Source organism: Thunnus maccoyii, chromosome 13 (assembly GCF_910596095.1).
Source record: "Thunnus maccoyii chromosome 13, fThuMac1.1, whole genome shotgun sequence".
In the NCBI taxonomy this organism is placed as follows: Eukaryota; Metazoa; Chordata; class Actinopteri; order Scombriformes; family Scombridae; genus Thunnus; species Thunnus maccoyii.
In genome coordinates this window covers 15896955-15924202 of record NC_056545.1, presented here as the reverse complement: position 1 = coordinate 15924202, position 27248 = coordinate 15896955, and the positions used below count along the sequence as shown (strand labels likewise).

General features: G+C 40.5%; 1 protein-coding gene and 1 long non-coding RNA gene across 3 annotated transcripts; one reads left to right on the top strand and one right to left on the bottom strand.

Annotated features, from left to right (window-relative positions):
• Positions 1-46: 46 nt before the first annotated feature.
• Positions 47-15403, top strand: LOC121910278. Of its 2 annotated transcripts, XR_006099631.1 has the most exons (4): positions 47-85; positions 4961-5041; positions 8011-8098; positions 15138-15403. It is a non-coding gene; the product is annotated as an uncharacterized LOC121910278 (long non-coding RNA). The 2 variants fall into 2 exon arrangements; XR_006099632.1 differs by lacking the exon at positions 47-85 and having other exon boundaries at positions 4934-5041.
• caln2 (calneuron 2) lies at positions 71-27248 on the bottom strand. The gene is made up of 6 exons (XM_042431426.1): positions 27047-27248; positions 20584-20708; positions 14612-14755; positions 12448-12560; positions 4873-5026; positions 71-1232 (listed from the first exon to the last, which is right to left on the bottom strand). The coding sequence occupies exons 2-6, from the start codon at positions 20699-20701 to the stop codon at positions 1105-1107; spliced, it is 657 nt and encodes a 218-aa protein (XP_042287360.1). The 5' UTR covers positions 20702-20708; positions 27047-27248; the 3' UTR covers positions 71-1104.

Sequence of the window (27248 nt, the reverse complement as noted above, 5' to 3'; positions counted from 1 at the left end):
TACTCTAGATCCCTGATTTATCTCACTAGTTTCTAACCTTTATACATTCTGCTGTTGAGAGGAATTATACATCACACAAGCTACAGTAAGTAGTGCTATATATACAGTGAAATCAATGGGAAACTGGAGTTAGAGTAGTGTTTGGTATGGCAGTGTATGTACTGGCATGCTTTTGTGTGGTCTATATTTAACCACAGTTGGGCAGTATTACAATGAGATGCTGAAGTGAAACATTTTCTCCCAAAGCATAGCTAAAAAATATCAGCCCGGTCCTAACTTAACCAAAACCATAGCTGTCTCTTGTTTTTGACCATCATATATTTTACTCCTCACACACAGCCTGAGCTTATGTGGACAACACTGTCTAATACACGCCCACATAAATGCTAAGTGACCAATCAATCAATCAGTACTAAGACTAAAGAGTAGACTAAGCGGGACAGTGGTGATTCTCAAGTGCTTACTGAGTTGTGTTCCTTGTAGATACATGTAAAGACTTCATGTGCCCCAAGATTTGCAGACTGAGTCGAGGGTGTGACGTTTCACAAAAAGTGTGATGCTCATTCATGACTGTATGAAATGTGAGGGATTTACAATGCTTTTAAATGCTGTGCACGACATTCACTCAGTTCACATTCAGAGCGACTTCTCTGGGGTAAATATGCAGTTGTCCATAATAACCAGTGTTTGCTTTTGAAATCAGGAATGGCTCAAAGCACCTGATAAATGTTAGAAACATTTTCGGTAATTAGAAAATCAAGTTTAAAGGGCATTCTTAGTCTTGAGAACGGCAAAATAAAACCGTCTATTTATTCTCACAATTTATATAAAAACATAATTATTTTCCAGTTCAGGTTCTTCTCTATAATCAGTAAGTCCAGATACTTTACATGGTGACATCTTCAATGCAAAACAAACACATCTCTCTTCATTTCACTCATATCGTCTGCTTCTATAAGGATAAGTTCAAATTAAATGAAAAAACAAAACACAACTGATTGTTCAGAGAAGTGCTTGGGTTGTGGCTGGTCCAGCTTTGGCTGCAAAGACAAGATGTGAGGTCATGGCTGTTCTGTCCACTTCCCATGCTCACAGTGCAATTGGTTACTCCATGCCGTTCCGCAGCATCTGATTGGCCGCGATAAGCATGACACTGATGATGAAAGCCATAGCGAAGGCGCAGATCAGGCTTTTCCTGACGCATGTCTGTCGATTCTTCTTTTTAGGATGGACTGAGAGATGTGGAAGAGAAGAGAAGAGAAAGGAAAAGAAAGAAAATTGTATGGTTAGGTAATTAAGTTATTAACACCAGTGTAACAATAAAACACACATGAATGAATAAATACAATATAACTTTAAAGGAATAGTTTATTTTGGGAAACACGCTTTCTTACTGAGAGAGGGAGACAGCTTGACTTAGCATAAAGACTGGAAACAGGGGAACAGCTTTGTCCAAAGGTTAAAAAATCTGCCAAGCAGCACCTCTAAAGGTCACCAATTAACATGTTATACAGCCAGGGGATACTACAGGAAGTCACTGCACCTGGCCAAGAAATAGTTCAGCCACCCCAACCCCCCCTAAAATCATAAATTGACATTTTTGCATATATCATTATGTACAAGCAAGATTTAACACCTTTAGAAGTGCTGAGTGACAGATTTTTACAGAGCCTGGGTGTTTTCCCCCTGCTTCCAGGTGTTATGCTAAGCTAAGCTAACTGGCTGCTGTCTCTAGCTGCAAATTAATGTACAGACAGAGTGGTATCGATCTTCTCATCTAACTCCTGGCAAGACAGCAAATATGTGTATTTCCCAAAATGTCAAACTATTCCTTTAAGTGATTAAATGAAAGCATTAGGTCCAAAAAATGTTATATAATCGATACATTCCTGTCAGTACATCCAATTACTGAACAATATGATCATGCACCAGCATTTCAGTCAAGTATACAGCATAAAAAACATCAGTGGATGGCTGGAGAAAGACCAAGGAGGCCATTTAAGTTTACATTTGATGCCAAAGAACATTCTTTAACTGAGACAGGTGTTATGATCTTGACCACTTGTTACCACGTATCTGAGGCGTCATACTCAGATCATGATGACACCTGAGCCGCTTATATTCTCTGAGTGATATGCGATCAAATGTTCAGAAAATGCTATTAAGTTGACCCTTGAGTTGTTTTGTCACACATACAAGAGTGAATTTTTCATCCTCATATCAAAAAAATTAAGTAAAACTATTTAAAACAACTAACAAACTACACTGTTTGTTAAAGACATTCTCTTCTCTTATGTCTTCATAAAAATATTCAGACTGGTGTACAGTGATTAAGAAATTTGACCTCTTTCTCTTTTCACTCAAACAGAGATGGGAACTGGATTAAATAGCAGCCAACATTTCTAGTCGCTACCTATTGTGGCATCTACAATGTGAAAAAAATGATTAGATAAAAAGACACAAACTGAGGCAACTACTACAAAGAAATAAGAAGAGTAGGGTGGAACTTTTTGTGCTGCTATCTGACCCTATCTGTTTGTACTGAGAGCCTTTTTTCCCCCAAAGACATAATCTCTGAAGATTGAAAGAGGAAAGGAGGCTTTGCAGCAAGAACAATAACCAAAAGCTTCCTTTCTGTCAGTTCTCTTGTCTCAGTTTGTTACAATCACATATTGTACCGCATCAATAAATCAAGTCAGAGCTCTGAGTCATGGATCTAACAGGGTACTGTGAAGGGCGCTGACTTCCCACCGGACAGGAGGGAAGATGGGAAGAAACCAAGCATGAAAGAAAGAAGTTGACGAGGTTAAATGTGGGGAGACATACAGCTTATCTTTACGTGAGAGGCTCTATACCTCTTCATCTCCTCTCTATCCTCCTCCTGCCTACTTCTCCTCTTTCTATGTCTTTATACTGTTCTTTTCCCTCTCCCTAACTCCACCCTTCCCTCAACACAAGAAACTTTGTGAGAATGCCCACCCAGCAGTTGCCTGATCCCTTCTTTAGCCTCTTATCACCTCCTTCACTGTCCCTTCTCTGCTAAGTTTCTTCATTTCCTCCCAGCTGTCTCTTTTTAGGTCTCCCTGAAACTGCAGGCCAGTACTCAATGGATTCATTAAGACTTTCCTAGTTTGCTAGCGCATTTGATCTGTCTTTACCTTTGTCCTATCCTGACTCGGTGGATGTTTCACAGCGGAAAGGCAATTTCTGGATGTGCACCGAAACTAACAGGGAGTCAGAGCTGAGCTTTTGTTTCTCTCTTCTGCTTAAAGCAACTTGGTCTTGTGTCTCAAGAAAATACCCCCAATGTTTTACTTGGGCACTAGAGCTTTATGGTCTAAGAAACTAATGCGTGACCTCGACATTAGCAGATTTTAATATTTAAATATTACATCTGTTTTCTTGAATATGCCTCAGCTTTCTTGGCCTTTCCATTGAGACCTTTGAGATGAAAACTCTGTGGTGTGTATTCATGTTAAAATAGCAGCAAATTAAAAATGTAGGATTTTACCTTGAATTTTGCCAAGAAAGTCATTTACAACTCCTTGTACTTTATGTTCATGGGAGTAAGGGTAACTGGTTTTTAACACACTCTACACACTGCACTTGTCTTTGGCTTTTTCACTTCAGACTTCAGAATGAGTTTTCGGTGACACCTTGACTTGTGACATCAATTGGGATTTTATAATACACACCATTGTTCCATTCATGTCAAATGGATTTGCGACTTTGTCTTTTTCTCTATAATATAGCTTTAAAGGAACAGACATTTTGGGAAGTACACTTATTCGCTCTTTTACTGAGAATTAGATGAGAAAATCAATACCAGCTTCATATCGATCCATTAAGTAGCTTAGCAGTTAACAGTTAGCCTGCCTCTGTCCAAAGTTCAAATATTCACTGTAAAAGCTCACTAATTAACAAGTTGCATCTTGTTTGTTTAATTTGTGCACAATTACATAATAATTTGTTGTCTTGTCGTTGTTACTGTGACGTTGCCAGCAACCAGCGGCCACTGGTCACTAACAAATAGTTCCAGCATGTAACTCCCCATAAAACTGTAACTTTCCATTTGTGTATGGAGTAATAAAAACAAATTACAACATGTTGATTAGTGAGCTTTAGAGGTATTGTAGGCATGTGTAGCTGTTTCGTCTTAGCCTGCTAACAGATTTAACTGCCATGTTGTTTCACTTCATTCATTCAACCTGACATTATGTTCATTTTAGCTAGTTTCTTGTTGAGAGGGTGTAGGGTATCTATTTATGTTTTCCACCCATACAGTCTATGAGCCATACTAATCAATAGTGAAGTGATTTTCAGTTGATACAGAAGTTGCAATAGTAGTTGCTTGGGGCAGTAAACAAACTAATCCTAAATATGTCAATTTAACTTACAACAACAATCTTGCCCACGCTTGCTCCAATTTCTTTGTCTCTATTTATCATGGATGTTGCTATAACTTTCTAGCTATGTAGGAAGATGACGTCCCTATTCTTAATCCTGTCAACTAAGCGTTGCTTGGTCAGTTGTTTCTCCAGCTAGCAGAAACAGCCGTCAATGAGCACAACACTAGACCTATTCGAATTACTGAACAAATTAGAGATGTAGGCAGTAATTCAGAAGTCTGGAAACAGGCTAGTCTCCCCCTGCTCCCAGTCATTATGCTAAGCTAAGCTAATTGCTCCCTGACTCTCAACTCTCTGTAGAAAGCAAATAAGTGTATGTGTATTCCCAAATGACTCCTTTAACAGTTTGATTGAGTATACGCTTAGTTACTTGGATTAATGTTTTGATTATGTTTACTTAACTCAAATTAGTACCTAAAACATATGAAATACAGTACAGTTTCCATGAGAAAAGCTTCCTCACCTCCCTCATACTCAGGGCAATTCCCTGAGGTTTCATTGAGGCTCTCCTCCTCAGTGATGATGATGTTCTCTATGTCCTTCATTGTCAGGTGATCCCGGAAGGCATGGAACAGCACCTGCTTCAGCTCATCCAGAGACAGCTGCTGCATGTCAAACTGCAGGGACACAAGGTGATCAATGCAGCGACACAGTCATCCACAAACTGGCATTATGAGGGCAGATAAATACAGAAGATAAGACTGAGGTGTGAAATGTACAAGCTGCAAGAAATGATGACATGTGTGATTTGTATGTTACTGCCTCAATGTGTGATGTACAGGTACAGTATGTAAGTAGGGAAGGTGTCAGTTGTAATGTAATGGCAACGTGTTTGCGTATGCATCACTGGGGCTATTTTGTGCCCGAATCAGTATGCAACCTGTGTATGCTGATATAGGTGGATATATGTATGCGTACACATGGCGCTTAATGGACCCATCAATTAAAATGGAAACGCTGGTGCATTTACTCTCTTGTAGGTGATTGTATTCTTAGTTGTGTGTGCATGCTTGTGTTTAAAATAACTTGGGAGGCCCTGAGCAATCACTGACTTGATTCTTAGCCTTTGTCCTTTTCCCTTTCTTCCCTTCCAAAACATCACGTCCTTTCAGCCCTTCCAAAACAGACCCCTGACCCCCTCCAATCCATAGATGCACATGCACACACCATCCTCAAACCCACGAGCATGTGTCTAGATTATTTACCTCACTGACAGCCTCAAATACAATCAGTCGCTTGGTTTAGCACAACAGATGGACATACTGAGGCAGACGAGGCAAAGAGGAAGAAAACAGGGGGTTGATAGAGAGAGGAAGAGAGAGATACTGTAAGATGAAAGTATGGCGAGGTCAGAGAAAATTGAAGACGAAGGAAGTAGAGGGGGGACAGATGGAGAAAACAGAACTGGCAGATAATGCTGGTAGGGACATAAAAGAGTTGTGATAGTGAGGAGGAGATGCTCATTTCAGCGAGAAAACGATAATTTTACTCATGCTCTAAGCTAAAAGCAACAGATCTTGTGTAACAAAGGAAATCTAGCTAATAAAGCTAATCTAGCTAATTTCAAATTGTATTACTAGGACTTTTTTGGTACGGAACGAAATGTTGTTGTGGCACTGACAATCAAAACACATTATTATTTATGTTATTGAAACTTGACATCAAACACCAGGTCAGATTTGTAGTTTATTTATTCTTTAAATGAATAGTCACCTTGAGGTTGCCAAGCAACCAGCAAAGTCACTGCACCCACCCAAGAAATAGTTCCACCACACAACTCATTAGACAACCACAAGCTGTAATTTTTACATTCAACAACAAACAAACAAGATATAACATGTAAATTAGTGAGCTTTAGATGTGCTGGTAGGCACACTTTTATTATCTTTGGACAAAGCCAGGCTAGCTGTTTCCACCTGCTTCCAGTCTTTATGCTAAGCTAAGCTAACTGTCTTCTGGCTGTAAATTCATATTTAACGGATAGATATGAGAGTGGTATTGATCTTCTCATCTAATGTTTGGCAAGAAAGCGAATAAACATATTTTCCAAAGTGTCAAACTATTCCTCAACCAGATTTAGGTTTGTGTTTATATAACACAAACACTTGTTTTAAATGAAAAAAGGGTTTTTTAGAAAAACCTTTCTCGGAGTAAGGTATTGAGAAAAGTATTGTTGAAGGAGCTGTTCTAGCCTGAGTATCACAAACATTTCAAATGATACCCATCCCTATCGATTGCTGTTCTCTGTAATGTCATATTTCAACACTGCAACACAGCAATCACTGGGACGTAACCAAGATATTCCAATGCATACAATACACAAACACATACATGCAAACACATATTTTATGTTTGCATAAAACCAGGATTATTGGATCAGTTCTTTATTAATTTATTGCATGTCTGCCTCTGTGTGCATTGACGTGTAGCCAAAAAAACTCGGCAAATGTGTATTGATTCCAATCTAACCGTTCATGCCACCTTTCCAGGTGATTTACACTGTAATTATGGAAACATGCATAACAAACACAGGTGCAGGTACAACACAAACATACACAAGATTAATAGCAAACCTGGGATATTGCAATAAATAAAGTAAGAATTCACAATTCACGTTCCGGAAATTGCTCAGTCTCTGTCTCGTTTTTCTATCTCTGTTTCACACACACACACACACACACACACACACACACACACACACACACACACACACACACACACACACACACACACACACACACAAGCAGATACTCTATTTGAAATAGCAAACAAGTACTGGAGGAGATAAAGATAGAGGAGCAGTTATACACAAAAAAACCCAACAAAAAAGAGCATCATAAGTTATAAGCACCTTAGACAGAGTAAAGAAAAAAAAATATCTAGATGTAAACAAAAGTGCTTCTTCACCACCAAAATTTAAGAATTGGAACCTCTCACTCCCAATGTGATAGATGTTTAAGACACAAGACACCAACTTAATCCCAGTTATCAATATTTTCTGATGCTGTTTAAGGTTGTTTGCATCAGTAATGTTTGCAGACACAGCAGCAAAACAGGCCTATATTTAAAATTCTTAAATTATCTATGTGATTATACTTCAAATTAATGTGGTGAAATGAAATTACAGATTGGATCTTCACACGCTCTGACTCATGCATGCCTTGTTTGGCACTTCAGGGCAGAGAAACAGGGAGTGGCAGCAGCGGGCAAAGGGACTGAGCTGCCTGATTTCTGCTCCCCTTCTTGCCAAAACTGTCTCTGCCTTGAGTAGATGCAGGAAAATGGAGGTAAAACTTCTTGGACTGCAGCCGCAGGACGGACAACTTGACAGCTCAGGGCAGGAGCATGGAGAATGTACAATGTTCTTGTCTGTCTGTCTGAGGGGGGAAAAGCCACAGTGGAGCTGCAACCTGTTACCAACCAACAGTGATTTCTCCCCTTGCCCAGTCTCTGAAGGACACACACACACACACACATGCTCACACACACACGGAGTGATGAACAGGAGATGTGAAAACTCAGGAGTTTGCCTGTCAGTGCATTTTGTCTTTCACTGAATGAACTACAGTATGTGACGTGTGTTTGTGTGGGTGCATGTGAGTGTGCGTGTGACAGGAAAACAGCCGGGGATCGTGAGCAGTGACCGGTGACATACTGGAGGAGCCAGGACGCATCAGTCAGAGGAACAGGTGCTTACACACCATCCTTCCAGTCTAATCCTGCTTGCCCTCGAACAGCACAAGCTTGTTTCGTCAGTCGTCCACCTGCTTTGTCCTCTGACCCTTCTCTAAAAAGTCACCCAGAGTAACAACCTGCAGGCATTTCTTTCTTTTGTTCAGTACTCCTTTTCTCCTGTTTTTCAGTGTTATCAGGGTTAGACGCCTTTAAGTTCAAGATTTATTCTTTAAGTGCTTTAACCAAAAGGAAAATGTATACAAAAAGACGCACACATGTGTCCTCTATGTATACAAATGCACACACATAGAGGACACATATTGTAATAGCATAAAACTGCAGGTATGGTGAGTTATTTTTCATAAAGAAAGCAGAGACTACAGTGAACCACAAATGAATAATAGATAAATTAGATGCGCAAAAAAGAATCAGTTACAACTGTATATGATGGAATAAAAATATGTTTTTATATGACTCTTTAAAATAACATCATATTCAATAAATCTGACACAAACTATTCCACAGTCGAGGCGCTGAAACTGAACAGGCTCTGTCCCAGTCACTTTTAAAATAATTACTCACAGTGCTGCACTTTGGATGAAACCATCCACCAAATGGCAGTTATTATGTAACAGAGACTCAACACGTTTAAAAAAAAAATTACTCTACATTTGGCATCACTGGTCATCAGTATGTGCGTTGCAGACTGTCTCAACAGATGTAGATGGCAGCGCTAAGCCTGACACTGACTATCTCATTCTGCTTCCTTCACCCTTCTTTTCAGTTACTGTTTTCATTGACAAAAATACTGACAGGTGGTCGAGACTACAAGTTAATAGAAGAAAACTTTCATAAAAACTTGTAACTTGACATAACTTTGACTTAACACTTGTAATGTAATTACCGGCACAAATTTGTGCAGAACTGATGTTCAATTAGATACAGTAGATTACAACGCAATCAAGAGACCCATTTGACTTTATTACTTTATGCAAATTAATTGAAACCAACGGCTGCCTGGAGAAACTGTCTTCACTTAAAAAAAAAAGCTCTGGCATGCAACCTCTTGCAATTGTGGGAGTAAATACTGCTTCAAGGGTGGGTGACAAGGGTGGACGTAGAGTGTCGGTGTTACTGAATATTACTGCAAAAAGTCAAGGTTGATATTGGGCATACAAAGACGGAAACCAGGACGTCCCATTTTCTACTGACAGTCAACTTTAAACTATCACAATTATCTTCCCCTAACATGTTTTTATATTACTAAAATTAACCCCAAAAACCAACTAAACACTACGGCAGGTTTTCAAAATGGCCAGTTGTTAGTTTGAAGGGAACATAATGTGCTTTTTGTGATTTTCATTTATTTTTATACTGTTATGATGTCAGATGTCTATGTTCAACATGGTCAAAGGTCCAAAACCTGAGGTGAACATATGTAAAAATGCTTCCTGAAAGTCAAAAGCCAGGACTTCAACCTGCTCTGAACGCTTTGCAGAGTTCCCTTTGCTTCCCCCTTGTGATGAGATTGTTCACACATGCCCACAAATGGCTGTCCCTACTGTAGCGCTTGTTGCTAAGGTTGTTGCTAAGGTTGTTCCACTGGTTGTTCTTGTTGTCCACTCACATATTCACATCAATTAGGGCTTGAACATATATGGAAGTATTTGAATTTATATTTTGTTTAAAAAATGGGAAAAATAAGCAAATTCTGGAGCTGGCGGAAGCTAACCAATCAGAACAAAGTGAGCTAATTGGGAGACATTGGGAGACATAAAGAGACAGGAGCTAAAACAGCCTGTTTCAGACAGAGGCTGAACTGAGGGGCTGCATAAAGGACCAGTGTAAGATAAATAAGGAGGTTTTGAACTGCAAATCATGCAAAGATATTCCAGTATAGCCCCAGAATAAGAATATACACCCGGAAATGTGTATGTTATGCCCTCTTTAAATATGCATGTTTTGTAGTAAATGGGCTTCAACATGGTTTGTTAATTGGTGGACAATGGGGTGGAAGCAGCTCAAGTGGTAGAGCAGGTTGGACATTAATCATATGGTTGGTTCAATCCCTCATTCCAACATGTGGAATCGTCCTTAAGCGAGACACTGAACCTCAAAATTGCTCCTGACTTGTAGGAATCACTTTAATGAAAAAGCATCTGTCAAGTTAATGTAATGTAAGGCTGGTTACTGACAACACTGGCTGGTTTAATTCGAACAACGTTTTTTCAGCTATTCTAACACGCTAGAAGATTCTGCAGACTTTTATCCTGCACTCACTCTGCACAAACATACAGTATTTCTTATAGACTTTAAACACTAATGATATTGGCTAAAAAAAAATGTTGTTTTTAACACAGCTGAAAATGACTATCTTTAGGCGCTGTAGCTTAATTTGCAGTGGAAGACTGGTTGCTTCCTTTTTCAAATCTAATTTACTGACTGTCAGCAGAAATGTGATAACTTGAGTCAGGAGTTTTTCAAAGCAGATATCTGAATCTCCCAGAGGTTTTACTCGGGCCATGCTTCAGTGAAAAATAAACAGAAAAACAGCAATGTTTCTCAGATATTTCAATGGTACACCGAGTCAAACAAGCAAGATACAATAACAAGGATGCACGCAATTTATTCAACACATACACAAATGCACACACGTGGGGTATAATGTAATTACACACAAAACATACCAACTCCAGTCTCCCCAATGAAGTCAATCATACATACACATCGCACATCACAGTGCGAGGATATTATCTGAACATACTGAACTGAGTCATTATAGCCCACCTTCTCTTCCATCTCTCTCTTTTCCATACAATGGCTCTCCCTTTCTGCCCGTCTCCCTCTGAGGTCTGTGAAATATAAACAGACACACACACACACACACAACAACACACACAAAACGCTGCTCTCACGGTCCTCAGAGACACACTTCCTCCCACCATTTCATCCTCCTCATCTCTCTTCCTATAGTCTTTTGCTCTCTGCTTTCATTGCTCCACTCCCTCTCTCCTCTTGCATCTCTTATTTTCCTGTCCCCTTCTTCCTGTTTTCTTTTGGTCTGTCTCTCCTTTTGTGGGAGGTGAACATTTTAAATCACCCAAGAGACGCACACTGTCTGCGACCTTCATGAATCAGTGTCGCTTATACCTCTTCTTTCATTTTCTCCCACTCTCCTCCTTTGTGATTTTCCTTTATATTCCTGTATCTTTATGTGGGGCATCCTTCCCGCGCCACCCCAACCCTCCCCTTCCCCACATATTGTCCAGCTCGCCTCTCTATTCTCTCATCTCTTTCAGCCTCCCTTCCTGGCACACTGTAGTCTGTCTTCCTCTCCTTTATAGATGCAATGGGTCTCATTTATAAAAGGTGTCATATTTCACTTGATTTAGAAAGGAATGGTCCTGCGGGGGTTTTTTTGTTTTAATTTCTATTGTTTTATGACGTGTGAATGGCATAAATAGTTGGGGTTTTTTTTAATGTTATTTTCTGAAGTGATTGCACAATGTTATCTATGATGAAGCATGTCTATGTAAATGTGGCCCAGTATGTGTTTGTAACCTGAAACACGCACACCTCCTCATTTCAGTGAGTCACCCTCTAAATGCTTCTCCTCTCATTTAACTCAAGGAAAGCAGAGAACAGTTTCCTGAGAGCTGCCCCCCCCCCCCCCCCCCCCCCCCACACACACACACACTTACACACACTTACTCAAAACTATGCACTTTTCATTATTGTTGCCTGTCTTACCTAAGAGGCAAAAACACTCTGACAGCAGCAATTTTTTTTTTATCTGGAATGCAACAATTTTCAAAAACAAAGTGAGCACGTTCAAAAACATGTAGATGAGCTGGAGCTTTAATCACCATTGAGCCCAGTGTGGACGCTTGAAAGCACACAAGCTCAGATATCTTTCCACATACAGAGGCGCATCCCTGCAATCTTTATTATGGTAATACCTTCTGCATCACTGTGAATAATAAACACACCCGCACATCCAAAAACATACACAAACCCACATAAAGAAACACGCTTAATTCTCAGCAGGTCTCTTTTTCCTTTAAGGCTCAGAGTCGGAAAAAAAAGTGTCTGTTTCTTCAAAAGAACAGAAGAGGCAGGTAGGGGGCCTGAAAGTGTGTGTGTTTGTGTGTGTTTTTACACTCATTGTGTGCCTGTTTAGAGTCTCTGCAGAAACTAGGGCTGTGCTTAAGGATGTAGACTTGCTCTCACTGCTGAAACACACAGTCAGAGGCAGCGTAAGTGAGAGGAGGCGTAATAGATGGAAATGATAAATGATCAAATGAGTTTGAGTGATGAGAAACACACTCTTTGCCAGCTGGGAGGAGACAACTTTGTTTCTCACCTGCCAGAAGATGTTGTCAATAGTGTTGCCCAGGAAGCCTTCTCTGTTGTCGGATGACAGCAGTTTGGGCCCCAGTATCGTCATAAACTCCTCGAAGTCCACCTGGCCGTCTCCTGCAGGCGCGTGCACACACACACACACACACACACACACACACACACACACACACACACACACACACACACACACACACACACACACGACAGTCAGGGAGACAATAGAAAATCAGACACACAGACAGGGAGGCTGTCAAACCGGAGCTAAATAACACATTTTATGCAGAAGTTTATTTGTTTGCCAAAACAAAGAGAAGCACCCTGAGACAGATCAACAGATGGAAGCACCCTCATCCATGACAAACAGCCATGCATCATCAGAACTAATTCACTTTTCAAATAAAGTGTGTGCACCTGTGTGACTGCATGCCTGTGTGTGTGTGTATACATAAACAATTATGGTATTGGTTTATTTTTATTATTTTTTTTGTGACAATTCAGCAAACATTTAAATTAAAGACACAACTTGCAAGTGTTTGCATTATGTATTCTACTGCTGCATGTTGTTAGAGATAGCAATCAACAGCCTGCGTCCCATAGAATTAATACTCACTGGACATCTTTACGACTGCATGTCTTATAAATTGAGTTACTGCAGAGCTATTATTCTATTTATTGCCAATATTGATAACACCACCAGTTTATAGCGCTGTCTAATGTTCTGTTTATTATTTGTTATAATAAGTAGCATATTAGAAGCATTAATAGTAGTCTCCACATGTCTCAGTGCTGTTGTGTTAGTAGGATAACACTTCTTCATCATCATCTTGTGGTTCGTAATTTCCGAGTAATTTCCAAGAAGTCCCCTAGAACGAATTATGTAATTAGGTACAAATGACAGAGAAAATAGAGGCAGCGCACTTGCAATAAATGAACTTCATTTGTCTAGTCTTTTAGTCAGGCAGGCCAGCTGAACATGCAAAAATGTGAAATTTGTCTACAGGCCAAATTTAACATGTACAGAGAATTAAGTTCTCAGTATTTACTTAACTGGAGCTGTTCTTCCAAGGAAATTAGTGCCAAATTGCATAATTCTTTCCAACAAGACTAGGGAATTACAGAACTGTAAAATGAAGTATTACCTTGTATAATTAGTATCATGTTCTCTGGTCCAAAATCTGACTGCAGTTTCTCAAAAATGCAGTTTCGGATTAACCTTTCATATGTTATACAGTATATTAAGACCATTTTGTCTGAAACCTGAATGACAGGTAAGAAGATATTGCCAGAGATCAAGAGATCAAGATTTCTTAAGGAGGGATTTAATTGAATTTGATTTAATGACATAAAATGAATAATATGAGAGGCTTGTGCTGGTTGTCTAAAACCTGATAATAATTGACAATAATTAACTAATTGTACCAGTGACTGCTTTCAGAGCTTTATTAGCGATTACACAGAGATAATAGAAGTCAGAGGTGGAGGATTTTTAGACAGATAGTGTCTCTCCTCAGAACAAATGGCAGCGCAGCTCTCAGGTGGTCAGACTACTCATGGAAGCGAAAGCAAAAAGCTTTTAGCTCTGACCTTTGATATTTACCAGGAGCTGTGGAATCAAGAGCAGCAGATAAGAACCAGTTGAAAGATTGACTAGCTTGTTTGTGATGCAGGGACTGCTTAGGAGTAATTGTAGTTCTCTGTGAAGCAGAGCTGGAGTTTAAGGTGCAGGAGCAAACGGGTTATCTCTGTATTGTCTCCAGGGGAATTTCTTTCTGACAATTGATCACCTGCTGCTCTTAAGGCAGTTTAGAGACAGTTTTGAGGGAATATTTTGGAGATAGCTTTAACTCACAATCCCATTTGGCCTCAATAAAGTGAAAGAGGTATTAAGTTCTGTGTTTTTGGCATCATTCAACAGTGTTTTTTTATTCACATCACTTTAAAATTCATTTCTAAGAAATATTCATATGGCTTGCTTTGTTTGGATGGAAAATAACCTTCTTCAAGGTTGAACATGTCATATTTTAATACAGAAACAACATTACACATGCATTATGTGTGTCACACTTGTCCTTTGATGAAAAGATCTTTTTTTTTTTGTACTTTTGTGTGTTTGCAAGCTTGCTCTGTGCATGCACCCAAGTGTGTGTCCTTATGTAGTGCCTCACCATCCATGTCCAGTCTCTGCATGATGATGGCCAGCTCCACTTCACTGGGCATGTAACCCAGGGAGCGCATGGCCATTCCCAGCTCCTGTTTGGAGATGAAACCATTTCCATCACGATCCAAAACACGAAACGCCTCACGGATCTCTGCATGACAAAGACACATTGTATTACTGTACATTACTGATTTGATCCTTTCTTTCTTTCTTCTGGGGACATCAGACCAAAAAAAATTTAAAAAATAACTTATACATTTTACTCTTATAGGTGATTATGGTCTTTTATATTATGGTTATTTTATATTTACAGAAATATTTCTATAGATAACCAATATATTATGTATTTTGTTAGCATTGGATCCTTTTTTCCTTGAGTGGAGGTAAACGTGATTTGTTTCATGTCTCTGCTGATGTGTGGGTTTCTGGTTAGTTCAGGACAAGGTTACCAGGTGTGGTGTAAGATGTGGAAATGTGTTTCATCTCCACTTTGTTTTTTAAATTAATTTTCCTCTCCTTGTTTTGTCTTAAAGGTTGAGAGCTCATCATAGAAGATGATCTGTTCATCTTGATTCTTTATTGCCATTACAAACCCCAAGGCCGGGACATAGTTGATTGAGGGACTTCTCTGGTCTGTCCTCTGTGTGTGTGTTTGTGTTCATATCTTATTCATCTACCTTTATCATAATTGAGATGCTGTGACTTATTCTGTGAAACATTTATAATGTCATTGAAAGGTTTCTTTTCATTTTTATAGTGCAATATTTCTGCCTTGTAATCATCTAGTCTGTAAAATGTGTTTGGGTTTTTTTTTTCAAATTGTCTCCTCAACATTCTTTGCATTTGATCTTTGTTTTTCTTGAGTGTCTGTTATTATTCTTTTGTCTATATTGTTACACTGCTTGTTACATTATAAATTTTAACTGTCCTTGTTTGTTCGGTCATTTGTTCAAAACTTAAAATGATCTATGTTTACGTTTTCCAAAGAAGGACCTGCTCATGTGAATAATGACGGTTGTCTCCTAGGAGCAAAGGCAGAAGGAGCGTGATGTTGTTATAGCACCGCAAAACCTCTTAGTGAGGAGGTCGGGCTGGATGATTGGGTCATCAAACTGTGTGACATTGATATGGGAGAAAGCTGTTTGCATCTCCTATCAACAGTCAGCACTGGTTTCTTTTAACTACAATCATTCCCTAACCTCAAACAAGTACTTTTCGTGCCTATACCTAACCAAGCCTTAAAAGTACCCTGTGGAGTTTTAAACCACTAGTAGCACAATGGAGCTGTTTTTACGAGTGGGTCCACATTTTGTTTGTATAATTGCTGGTTTCAGGCTATTCCACTGATCGACAGTTGGTGGCGGTAATGCACAAAGAAGTGTCACAATGCACCTACAAGGGTAGCGAAGAAGAACACTGCAAACTAACAAATGTAGACGTAAACAATGCATGATTTAAAATATTCAAAAGAATTGGCTTTGCAAATGTTTTATCAGGAGGAAACTGTACTAAACATGTTTGGATACATACAATGTGGTTTAGTAAGAAAAACTGAATGTAAACTTTTGTTTACAAGAAAGCTCCACGAGGCATCTTTAAATGAATAATTAACCTATAGTGAATATTTTTAACATTAACGATGGATCATATGACTGCTTGTATGTAAAAGGGGTTGATTGTAGTGATTTTTATGCAAAAAATTATCAAGGAATTATCTATGTAGCTTTATAGCAACTCTCATTGCTTTGGTTTTAAAGCCCGCAACTGTTTTGTTTCATTCCCACCATTCTCATAGCATAATTATTGGGAAACAGCTGTTTTCCGTGAAAAAGCTTTACAAAACCAACTCTACACTACTTGTCCAGGACCAAAAAGCAAACAGAAAAAGTTAGTGACAAGCTGGTAAACATAGTGGAGCATTTAGCAGCTAAAGAGACAGATATTTCTCTTAGGAGTTGGTAGAGACCAAAAGCAGAGCTGAAAGAAGAGTAAATATTGGAGTTACATCAGCGAGGTGGCCAGAAATAAAGCTCCAAATTAAGTTGGTCCATGTCTGGTCAGGCAACTTTTTGCAAACTAGTTTGCCCTATCAATTTATCAATAATAATTTGTCAGTGCTGTGTTCACAGCTTTGTTTCTGCTGCCCAAAGTGGCCAAAATCAGTTATTGCAGGGTTAACCAGTGGTGGCAGATCAGAAATGCTCATATGACTCATGTCTTGTAAAGGTCATTTGTAACAGTTCTGCAGGGAATTATCAAACAGTGACATCCTGACAATCAGTGCGGTGAGAAAATGCTCATATGGGTTAATTTGGAGGGCAATGACACACTATCTACATTGTCATTTAGGTTGGAGGACTTTTGTTTTGAACACATTGTAGCTTTAAAAATAGAGACTTAGGCCTACACAATATTAAATGTGTGTGTGTGTGTGTGTGTGTGTGTGTGTGTGTGAGTGTGTGTGTGTGTGTTCAGTCTCATAGAAAGCATGTAACTGTGAGCCATCAGATTGTGTCAGTGAGATGGACTGACCCATGCGAGGAAATAAATGAGTAACAGATTTTAGCAGGTCGGTAGATGGTATTTAAAGAAGCTTCCCTGGCGCTAATAACAGGTTTTCCCATTAACGGGAAGTGCTGCAGCCTTTCTCTCAGACAAATCAAGGTGAGGCTGATCTCCTGCTCTGCCTCTCTCTCCCTCCCTCCCTCCCTCCCTTCCTCACTCCCTCCCTCACTCACTCTCCTTGTCTCTCTTACATCTTTATATACTTATTGTATTTTACAATCCCAGAGGGGCCAGTCCCAATCCCTCCACACAAACACAATCACCACTAGCATCGCCAAGAGAATTTCCGGCCCTCTTCTCCCACATAAAAGGCTTCCTTCTAACTTGAGATTGTAAGTGAACGTGCAGCAGAATTACTTAAACCTCTGAGGACCTTCTTACAAAATACCCTGGTCAATCTGTGGTTAATTACCTGTCAATCAGTTGGTATCATGTGAGTGGAAGTGGAAGGGGGGAGGCGGTGCTTTGGGCTGGGGTGGAGGTGGTCGAATTTATCGACAGGATAAAGACCACAGAGACAAGACAGACTTTCTGGTCTTTATTCAACATCTTTTCACGGAAGAGCACTCAATTTTTCTGTGGGTCTTTACACTTTGCGGGTGGGCGAGGGTGTCATTTCAGCTGGCGTTCAGCATTTGTGCAAATCTTTACAGGAGAAACACAATCGAAAAGAGTAATAGCCTGCTGCACGATGGAATTTAAATCACGATTTCCCTGAGACTAATCCTTTTCCTAACTGAAACAATGAATTTTACATGAAGTTCATCTCTCTCTGTCTCTCTCAGTCTGTGTGTCATTAATATTCTCGTCCTGACATGCTGCTCCTTCCTTCCTCTGTGTAATAAGTCCGTCTCAGATCTGTCTCCTATGCCTGTCTTTGCTCTGTCAGTTGCAAGAGAGCCGAAGTTCAGTCGCAGCCCCCATCTAAGCCTGTAAATATCCCCTACGGCTGATAACTAGACTCAAGCACCATGCCACTGCCTCCCTTTCTCTCTCTCACTAAATAAAGTGAGAATCGGAGGCAAGGGATTGGGAATGCGGTTGACTGTGCAGCCTCCCAAAACAAAGTGAGATGTATTTGTATGCAGCTCAACAGTGAAGAGTACATTTTCGATAGGGTACGAATGAGCTGGTCTCTGATGTATTACTGTGCAATGCCTAGTGTGTGTGTGTGTGTGTGTGTGTGTGTGTGTGTTTGTGTGTCTGAGCATGCAGCCCTGCCTGTCTGCCTGCCTGCCTGTGCGTGGCTGTGTATTACGAAGTCAACCCCCCAGGACTGTACATGTTCTCACTGTGATTGATGAAATGCTTCAAAACCAGAGAAAAGGACAGCGGCGATCCAACACAGGGGTGATTAACTAGCCTTCTATCGGCGCTAACAGATGATCCTAGAAGAACCTTCGGCATCTCTCTGAAGTGGGATTAGGAGTTTTCAAATGCTGGCAGCAAATACCACGGATATTTTGTCCACATCAAACAATCCCATTGGTTTCTGTGGCTCTGTGGCTGACAGGGCCTAGATAATGCCTCATCATAATGTATGGTGTCTTACAGTCCAAATTCAATTTATATAATAGCCCTACATAGGTCCAAACTACTTTACCCTTCTCGCTGCCCTTGACAAACAAAACACAGAAGCCAAACAGGCTGATGATTATAATGAGACGGTGCAGTCGCTGTACCAGCTCCGCTTTCCTAAAGCAACTGTTTCAGTGAACTGGGTTGAGTCGAGTTGCGCATGAGGGACACTGGATTAAAAGATTTATGCTACAAAGTACTTCATACCAAAGCTCATTCGAGCAAACTAGAATGGGCCATATGTATAAACACAAACAAATGGTCTCAGTCAGAAACACACTTTTACAGTCTCGGTTTTAACTCAGTGACCAGATTAGCTGTTTATTCCTCACTGAAGCAACCCATGTCAGAAATATATGCACTTATTGAATCGTAAAAGTCTTTGTTTTGTATGGACGGTCAATTAGCACTTATGAGGTTATGTGATAGGATAGCCTCAAATAGGACCCAACATACAGTATGCATTAGGCTGCAGTCTGTCCCAAAAACAGGCACTAACTGGGCTTGAAAATAGCTACAAACAGACAGCTTGAAAATAAAACTTCTCTGTGTCAATTTATGAGAACTTAAAGGAAAACTGGGGTTTATTGGAATTCATTGGAACCAAGGCAAATGCTGAGATCAGGGAAATATACTTTAAATATGTCCAATGGGGCAACAAACAGAAGTGGTGAGATGATAATACAGGAAAAGATGCTGGCAATTTTGCTAAATAAACTACCACTTTATTTGAAGGTAAACCTGGAAGCAAGCACCCTCATAATGAAGCTAATAATCCCTTGTGGCACAGGGAAAACATGAGTGCACACAACAATAACAAGAATGATAAGTCAAAGTCAAACAAGGAAGTCAATCTAAAAACTGTGATGGATGTTTACAACTGATATCAGCTTAAAATTTTACCATTCACCTTTGTTTTCTCTTAAAAATAAATTTGACTAACTTAGGGTTTGTTTACAACCTGTGTGACTGTCTGAACACTGCTTGCTGCCCCAGATTTTAACTGATGTTGCCACGTTCCAAGATCTTAGCACTTGATTCAGTGAGTATGATGTCATATCCAAAAGTGCCAATGGCCAGATCTACAAAAGTAAAACCCAAGTTGAAATAAACCTTTGTCTTCCTTTAATTATAAGGGTGTTGTATCAGAAAGAAATCACATGGGTTATTTTTTAATCTATCAAATTTAGAAGACTGTAGTTTAACCAAAAACCTTTCAGGCCATGTAAGATAAATGTAAAATAACATACTTGTGTTTAACAAAGGCTACATTAACTATAGTGATGTTTTTGGTTTTATTGCAGTTCAAATTGTCAATGAAACAGGCCTTTGTGAGCACCAGTGCCATCAATTCTCATCAAGAAAATGAAAATTTGAATGAGGATCCCAATATCAATAGATCCTAATTCTAGTCTAGTCATATACATACATATATACATATACATATATAGAGAAACGCAGTGTGTACATATATATATATATATGTGTGTGTGTGTGTGTGTGTGTGTGTGTGTATGTATATATATATATATATATATATATATATATATATATATATATATATATATATATATATATATATATATATATATATACATATACACTGCATTTCTCTCAGACACTGCTTCATTTTGAGTCCTGTGACTGATTTTATTTCCTAAGCACCATAATTCGAAACCAATGCATCAAGTCAAGCGCTGACAAAATGGCTAAATGGAAAAACTTTTCCCTGGGAGAATTGAAGCGTTGTAACTGCATTGTTCCAGTAGTGAAACATTAATTGCTAGTACCTCACACTCTACTCCACATCCCTGCTCTCTCAGTCAGCACACTCACCTCCCAGCTCCTCTGTGGAGATACTGGTAAGCTGGAAGGCTTCACTGCCCTCCGTCAGGGAGCTGCTCAGGTAGTTGTCTGGATAGAGCAGGCCCGCTCGTACATGGTGGAATGGCATCTTCTCCCTGCAGAGCACACACACACTCAGGTGGTCAGACTCTAAATAAACATGTGCATGTGTGTATGTGAAAATGAGAAAGCTAGAGGTGTCTCAGTGCGTGCATGTGTATTGAAACTCTGGCAGGAGCCCTTTTTAGAAACACAAGCTCTAGTGCAGGGAACATTGTTCCTTCCACTCTGCTAATGCTTGTTTCTGGGAGAAACTGCTGTCTCCTTGTGGCAGAATCACTGTGACAAATTATGTAATCACATTATAATTCAATGGAACCAAAAAAATACATTCCACTCTTATTGTTCTGATAAATACCATCAGAGTACAATCAGGAACATGGTAGTATCAAACAATCATTCTCTTTCTCTCTTTCCCCTGCTCTCTCTTTGTTTGGTCTCCTTGGTCCACAGAGGAAAAGCACTAAAGTCTTGTCACTCGCTATCGCTCCTTCTAACCCCCCCCCCTGTCAGATCTACTGACTTTCTGTCCCACCAGACAATCCCCAGTGCCACCAAACACCTCACCAAGAGACCTCAGGGCTTGACAGGTCATCAATCAGCGACGGCCCTTGCTGTCGTATGATCAGAGCGATTTACTACTTTGATTCATGAGAGACACTCTTCCGAGGGTTTTCCCGCTGTAATATTTTGACACTTTGGCAATATGCTTCATGTAATATTCCTGCCAATAGTAAGTGTTGAACTGAATGAACTGTGTCAAGGTTATGAAGAGAAAAAAGAAAGATAGAAAGGGAGGAAGAGATAGCGATCCCGAGAGTGTGTTTCGTGAGCGGGCCGCTGCTGACAGGAGAGATAGAGATAAGCAGGGATGTCTTTGTCACAGGAAACATGGTCAAAGTATAAACAACCACTCTCCTCTCCTCTCCTCTCCTCTCCCCTCCTCTCCTCTCCTCTCCTCTCCTCTTTGTTATTTGAGGCTTAAATCCATTGTGGAGCTTGGAATCAAAGCCAAGGAAGGAAAAAAGACACTGATTGAGTGCAGAAACAAAGATAGCGTAAAAGGTTACACGTGGGATAGGTGCAAGTCTGCTCTGGTGATCTGTAGAGGACACCAGGTGTGAAGATGGCTGTGTGTACGTGTGCATGAGACAGAGATAGACAGCAAACACTGTGTGTGCAGAGAGGTGCGTGTGTGTACGTGTGCTCATAGTTTGAGAGCTCTGAGGAAATGTATTCTTCGGTCCATCTGCTCCTGGTTCTACTCTTGTCCCACCTGCGCATTAAAGGTACTCAGGTCACCACGGCAACATGTATCTGTTCTGCAGACATGAGTTTCAGCCAACAAGGATACAAACTATGACGTCTCTCTCTCTCTGCTTTCTGCTTGTGAGGTTGGTTTGGCTTCCTGGCTCAGGAGCCGATGGGAAGTGTTGGAGAGGGTGTCAAGAAACTACCTGCACCTGGGTAGTTTAGACCTCAGGCTTCCTTGTCAACATCTTTGTCTTCTCTTCCTCCCAGGCCTCCACCAGCCAGATTAGGGTTTAAGATTTAGGGTCAGGGTTTTGTGTTTTGTTTGCACACATCATACACATTTCACTCATCCACACACTGTATTCATTACTGACCCAGCTGACTACCATTATTATATTTTATCTTAAGTCGACAATAAATGTCATTTAAGGCTTAACTCATGTGTGATTCTCTTTTTTGTCGCTGACTCTGAGCCAATTCGTGACAAATGAGGGCTCGTCCAAACTTTTTAGTAAGGTTAAAGCCTAACCTGAGTGTGACAAATGAGGGATTTTTCTTTGGTAAACTTAATCCTTTGTAAATTTGAGTCAAATTGGCTTTTTGTAGGTTTATTTGTTGGCCTGTCTTGTTTAAAACTTTGGGTATGTTGTGGTATCTACATGGCATTTTTGTAGGCCTTAGTAGCATGCCTTTTGTTGTAAGTGTGGAGTGGTTTCACACATGACATTGTATATTTTATTCTTCCCTGAATTCAGGTTTTGGGGTAAGCATTGTTTGTTTGGTGGGGTTGGGAGTAGAGGAGTAGCACTTGTCCCCTGTTTTGGTTTAATTTACTTTGGCTGTTTTGGTTGAGGTACTCTAAATCAGGTAAGTGTTGGGCCATTTGAATTACAATGTTTTGGTTGGGGTAGCCATTTCTGTTGACCCATTAATGCCCTGTTAGGTTTGGATGGCTTTTTCCAAATAGGGTATTGGTCATGTAAACATTTAGTGTGGCTGCAAACATCGGTAGAGCAGTTGTCTCGGGAGCACGTCCCTAGATGCAGAGGGGTCGCTGGTTTTCCAATTGCTTTTCTGCCCCAGCAGTTTGCAGTGCATAAGAACCCCCCCACAAGTAGTAGCACAAAGACTAGGGTTGAGTTAAGTTAAATAGTTTTTGTGGCAGACAGACAGTGTAGCGGAGAGTCTAGATTTGATGGTGACTTATGATGCCAGCACTGGTCTTTAAAGTGATTTGGGGGAGTTTGCATTTGCTGCCCATAGGGGACACTCACACGCCAGGGTCTCATTCTTGGATTAGTGTCTAATTATTGTCTGCCATTGCCAGCAAAGTACAGAATAAAATCTCTTAATTGTAATATTTGTATCCAATGTATCATTTAATATCAATGACATCTTACCACATACATTTTAAGATTTAAACAGATTTGAAATTTAATTAAATGAATAAATACAACCATCACTGAGAAGATTGGCAGTGTCCCCACTGCGTTTTACCTTGAATAGCTTCAGGTTTGTTTTACAACACGGAATGACAGTATAGTCATTTTTCTTCAGTTTTTCTCAATCGAAGATGAAATGATTGAAATGTTGACTGAAAAATTGTCATGTCACACATACATATCCCAAAATGAAGGGCAAAAACACTTGCCAGAAGAAACAAAGACATCTTTTGTCACAGGAGGTAACATGGTTTATACAAAATGTTTAATTACCAATATCAACGATTGAGAGAGATGGAGGTGACAAACTGTCTCAACCTTGATCTCTTTTTTTTAAAAGATAACTACATCCTGGCATCACATTTCACCTGACAACATTTATTTTTAATGATGAACGATTAGGCTTTCAGGTGTGCATGTACATGTGCATATACTTAAGTTACTTGTGATACTGGCTTTTAAGTTCATGTGTTATGATATATGTGCAGATACTGTGGATATTTAAGCATGTATATCTTTTTGCATTTATGCATTTACAGCATGATGCATGCAGTTTCTCGATATGTACTATTGATTTGTTGTGCATTTATTTATTAGTGAATGTGTTCAAGTGAGTAAATAAATAAGAATTCATGCATGCACTTTTGCATACACATAAAAGGTTTATTTTTGGGTGCATTTCCACAGAAGCTGTAAATGAACAACTCCATTGCATATTTAGATTTCTGCGGGTACATCAGTGCATGCATGTCTGTGTATGTATTACTGTAAGACAAGTTTGTGTGTGTGTACCTGTTGGGAAGATGCATGCAAATGAGGTGTACCATAATTATTTTCTCCTCTTTGGGTGGGGTTGATGAGATTGTTGTGGAGGTGGGGGCAGTGAGCAGAGGAGAATGATTTATGATGCATACAGTTTGATCTGTATTGATCAGCTGTGCATTTACAAGTGAATATATTCACGGGGAAAAGAAATAGGGAAGATGAACAACAACAATGATGAACATTTAATGACTGTTAATAAACTACAGCAGCAGGCTGAGATCCTTAAATTCTTCAACTCCCCAAATTAAACAGGACCCAGCAATTATTTAATCAGTAGACAAATTAATAAGACATATGATATGAAATTAATATGAGAATGTATTTTAATAGTCCATCTGCTCTCAATTGTTCCGCTGGCAAAAACACCCACTCACTCATGGCAAAACCAGCAGACAGGCATACACATACATCAAACTCTTTCCTCTCTCTCCCTATCACTCACTTCCTATTTTCCTTCCATATATTTTTGGATTGTGATTTTTCTTCTTGTGAAAACACAGACTGTTGTCACAGAGACGGACATGAGAGCTGACAAGGACAAGCTTTGCTGAAAACCTCCATCTGATAAGCCTCATTGACTGGCTCGGTGCAGGAAGAGGAGTGGCAAAAAGACAAAAACACAGACAGGCAGACAGGTGAGATGGGGGGTGGGATGAAAGGAGCAAATGAAAGTGGGCTGAATGGCAGTGTTTGAACTGTGGGGTCATCTGCACTCTAGGGAGCCCGAGTTTCAAGTCTGAAGTGAAGTGATCAGAACGGATTTGAGCCTGAACGAAAGAAGAGGATGAGATGAGGGGAAAGAGGGAGCGAAAGAGATTTAGCCAAAAGCTGGGAAAGGGGAGAAAGGAGAATCATGTTTTTTTCCTCACCTCCCGCGGTCCCCATGGAGAGAAATGCATTAGCAGAATGGCAGGAAAGAGCTGAGGGGTCACAACAGTGTTTTTTTCTCCAACAGCACACGCATAACTTTGCCATCACAAGCCAGAGTAGACAACAGTATTAACAGAATCAAGCCTTATCCGCCAAATCAAAGAAAACAGGTTGTTACTACTCTCACAGCCGCCAATTTACCATCAAAACATGTACAACTGTGTGATTTAACGCCATCCAAGGATTCTCTGATGTGTCTGAGATCTGTTAGATGGCCAGGTGGACTTCAAAATACGTCAACAAATTATTCTCTTTTTACTTCAAGCCACTAAAGCGTCAGTTAGCTCTCCATGTCTTCTCTTGTTTTGGAGATAAGGCCCCTGCCGCCTGCCAAAAATAATGAGGGACCACAGTTAATCAGCTGAAGCAGCAGTGCTGGATAAAGGTAAACTGCAACTCTGCGATTTGTCATCTCTTAGTTGCTGTAAACCACAAAGCCAAACAGAATAGACAGGAGACAATTTTTACGCATCAAAGAAGGACATGTGTCACCTCAACAGGCAACCAACAATGAAATGGCTTTTTATTAGATTTATAGCTAAACCAATAATGGAAATGAATAATGGAAATGAAATAACTTGCTGTGTTCGCTTTCCTGTCTCTGCTCAATGTCACATTGTCAGTGTCCTACTGAAGTCACCTTGGGCAAAGATAGGCAGCCACCACACAGCTGTGATCTCTGCTGTCTCTTTCTTACCCATCAAGGCTGCACTCTAAAAACATTTCCTCAACAGAGGCGCTGGATGGGCTGTGCATCTTGTCCCCTACAGCCACCTCTGCCGGAGGTCAACCTGGGTCATCCAACACGCTCTATCCGGCCCCACCATCAGCTCCAATTGTAATAGCTCTGGTGGTTCACCATCAGCCCCTGCAGAGCAGACGTGGACGTGTGCGTCCTCGATCTTCTGTCAGGTGGTCTGAAACGACGCTTGTTGGATGTTAAAAGAGTCCCAGCCGACGGGAAAAGAGTTGGACACCCGTAATGGTCTGCCACGCTGAGCGCATCTGCAGCGGAGGGAGCGCAGCTGGACTCACACCGCCTGCTGCTCCGAGCTGCTGCTACATGTCACCCTCATTGCACCGAGAATGGGGTGTCCGAGGATTAAAAAAAAAAAAAAAAAAAAAAAAAAAAAACAGATACTCATGCGCGCTACTCCCCAAAAATGCTCGCACCCACCTTCCATCACGTCTATAACACCCTCTATCCGTCACCATCCACAGGCGGGTCTCCCCCGGGATATCAGATGATGAATGTGAGTGAAGCAGGTGACAGATTTGGCCATCACGCTTTATGGCCGTGGAGTTTTAGAGCATCTGGCAATGAGAATGAATACAATTGGGCTTTAGACTGCAGCCAGTCCCCATTTATCAGAACCAATATGTGAGCTGCTACAGGCTGAGTGAACAGAAGAGCGGTTGATAAAGCCACAAAGCATGATGTGTGATGGAGTGCTTTACATCCTGCTGCGTATTGAGACAATTATACTGTAATTACACTTATGGCGTGTGTGTGATGGACCTATAATCACCTAATCACACCGATCAAGCCCACACAGCGCGCACTGACGCGCGCGTCGCACACAAGCAGCTGGAAAGAGATTTTCAGGAGCAGTTGAAATAGTCGGATACTAAATGCAAATAGGCACAGACATCATTGTGCTGTCAGGTTGTCAGCCATTAAAACAGCACAGCTCATCTTGACTGTCAACACATAGCCTACTGTACATGTAGGTCTGTTTTTTTTTTCTTTTTTGCTTTACACGCGCGCACACGCTCACGCACAACAAGCACGCCTCCCCATATTTACAACAGGTGCAGTCGCCTGCGCGGCTCTGCGGCCATCAGCGGGACCGACGCATGGGCGGTCGGTCGTGGTAATCACCTTTATCACCTTTAACACAGAGGTGTCACACTAATTAGCAGTCGGGGTATAGCCTACCTACCTGTGAAACGACTGGTCCCCCGGTGTGAGATTCACCCCGCTCGGCTAAAACACCGTTGGCGGAGATGCTGAGGGTGTTTTTGTGAATTGCCAAGATGTGTTTAGCCTGTTTGCATCCGTCCTGTGCTCTTGAGGAGTCCGTCCGACAGCCAAAGATGGACTCATTCAGTCTGTGTGTTAGATCTGCCCTGGGGATTCACCAG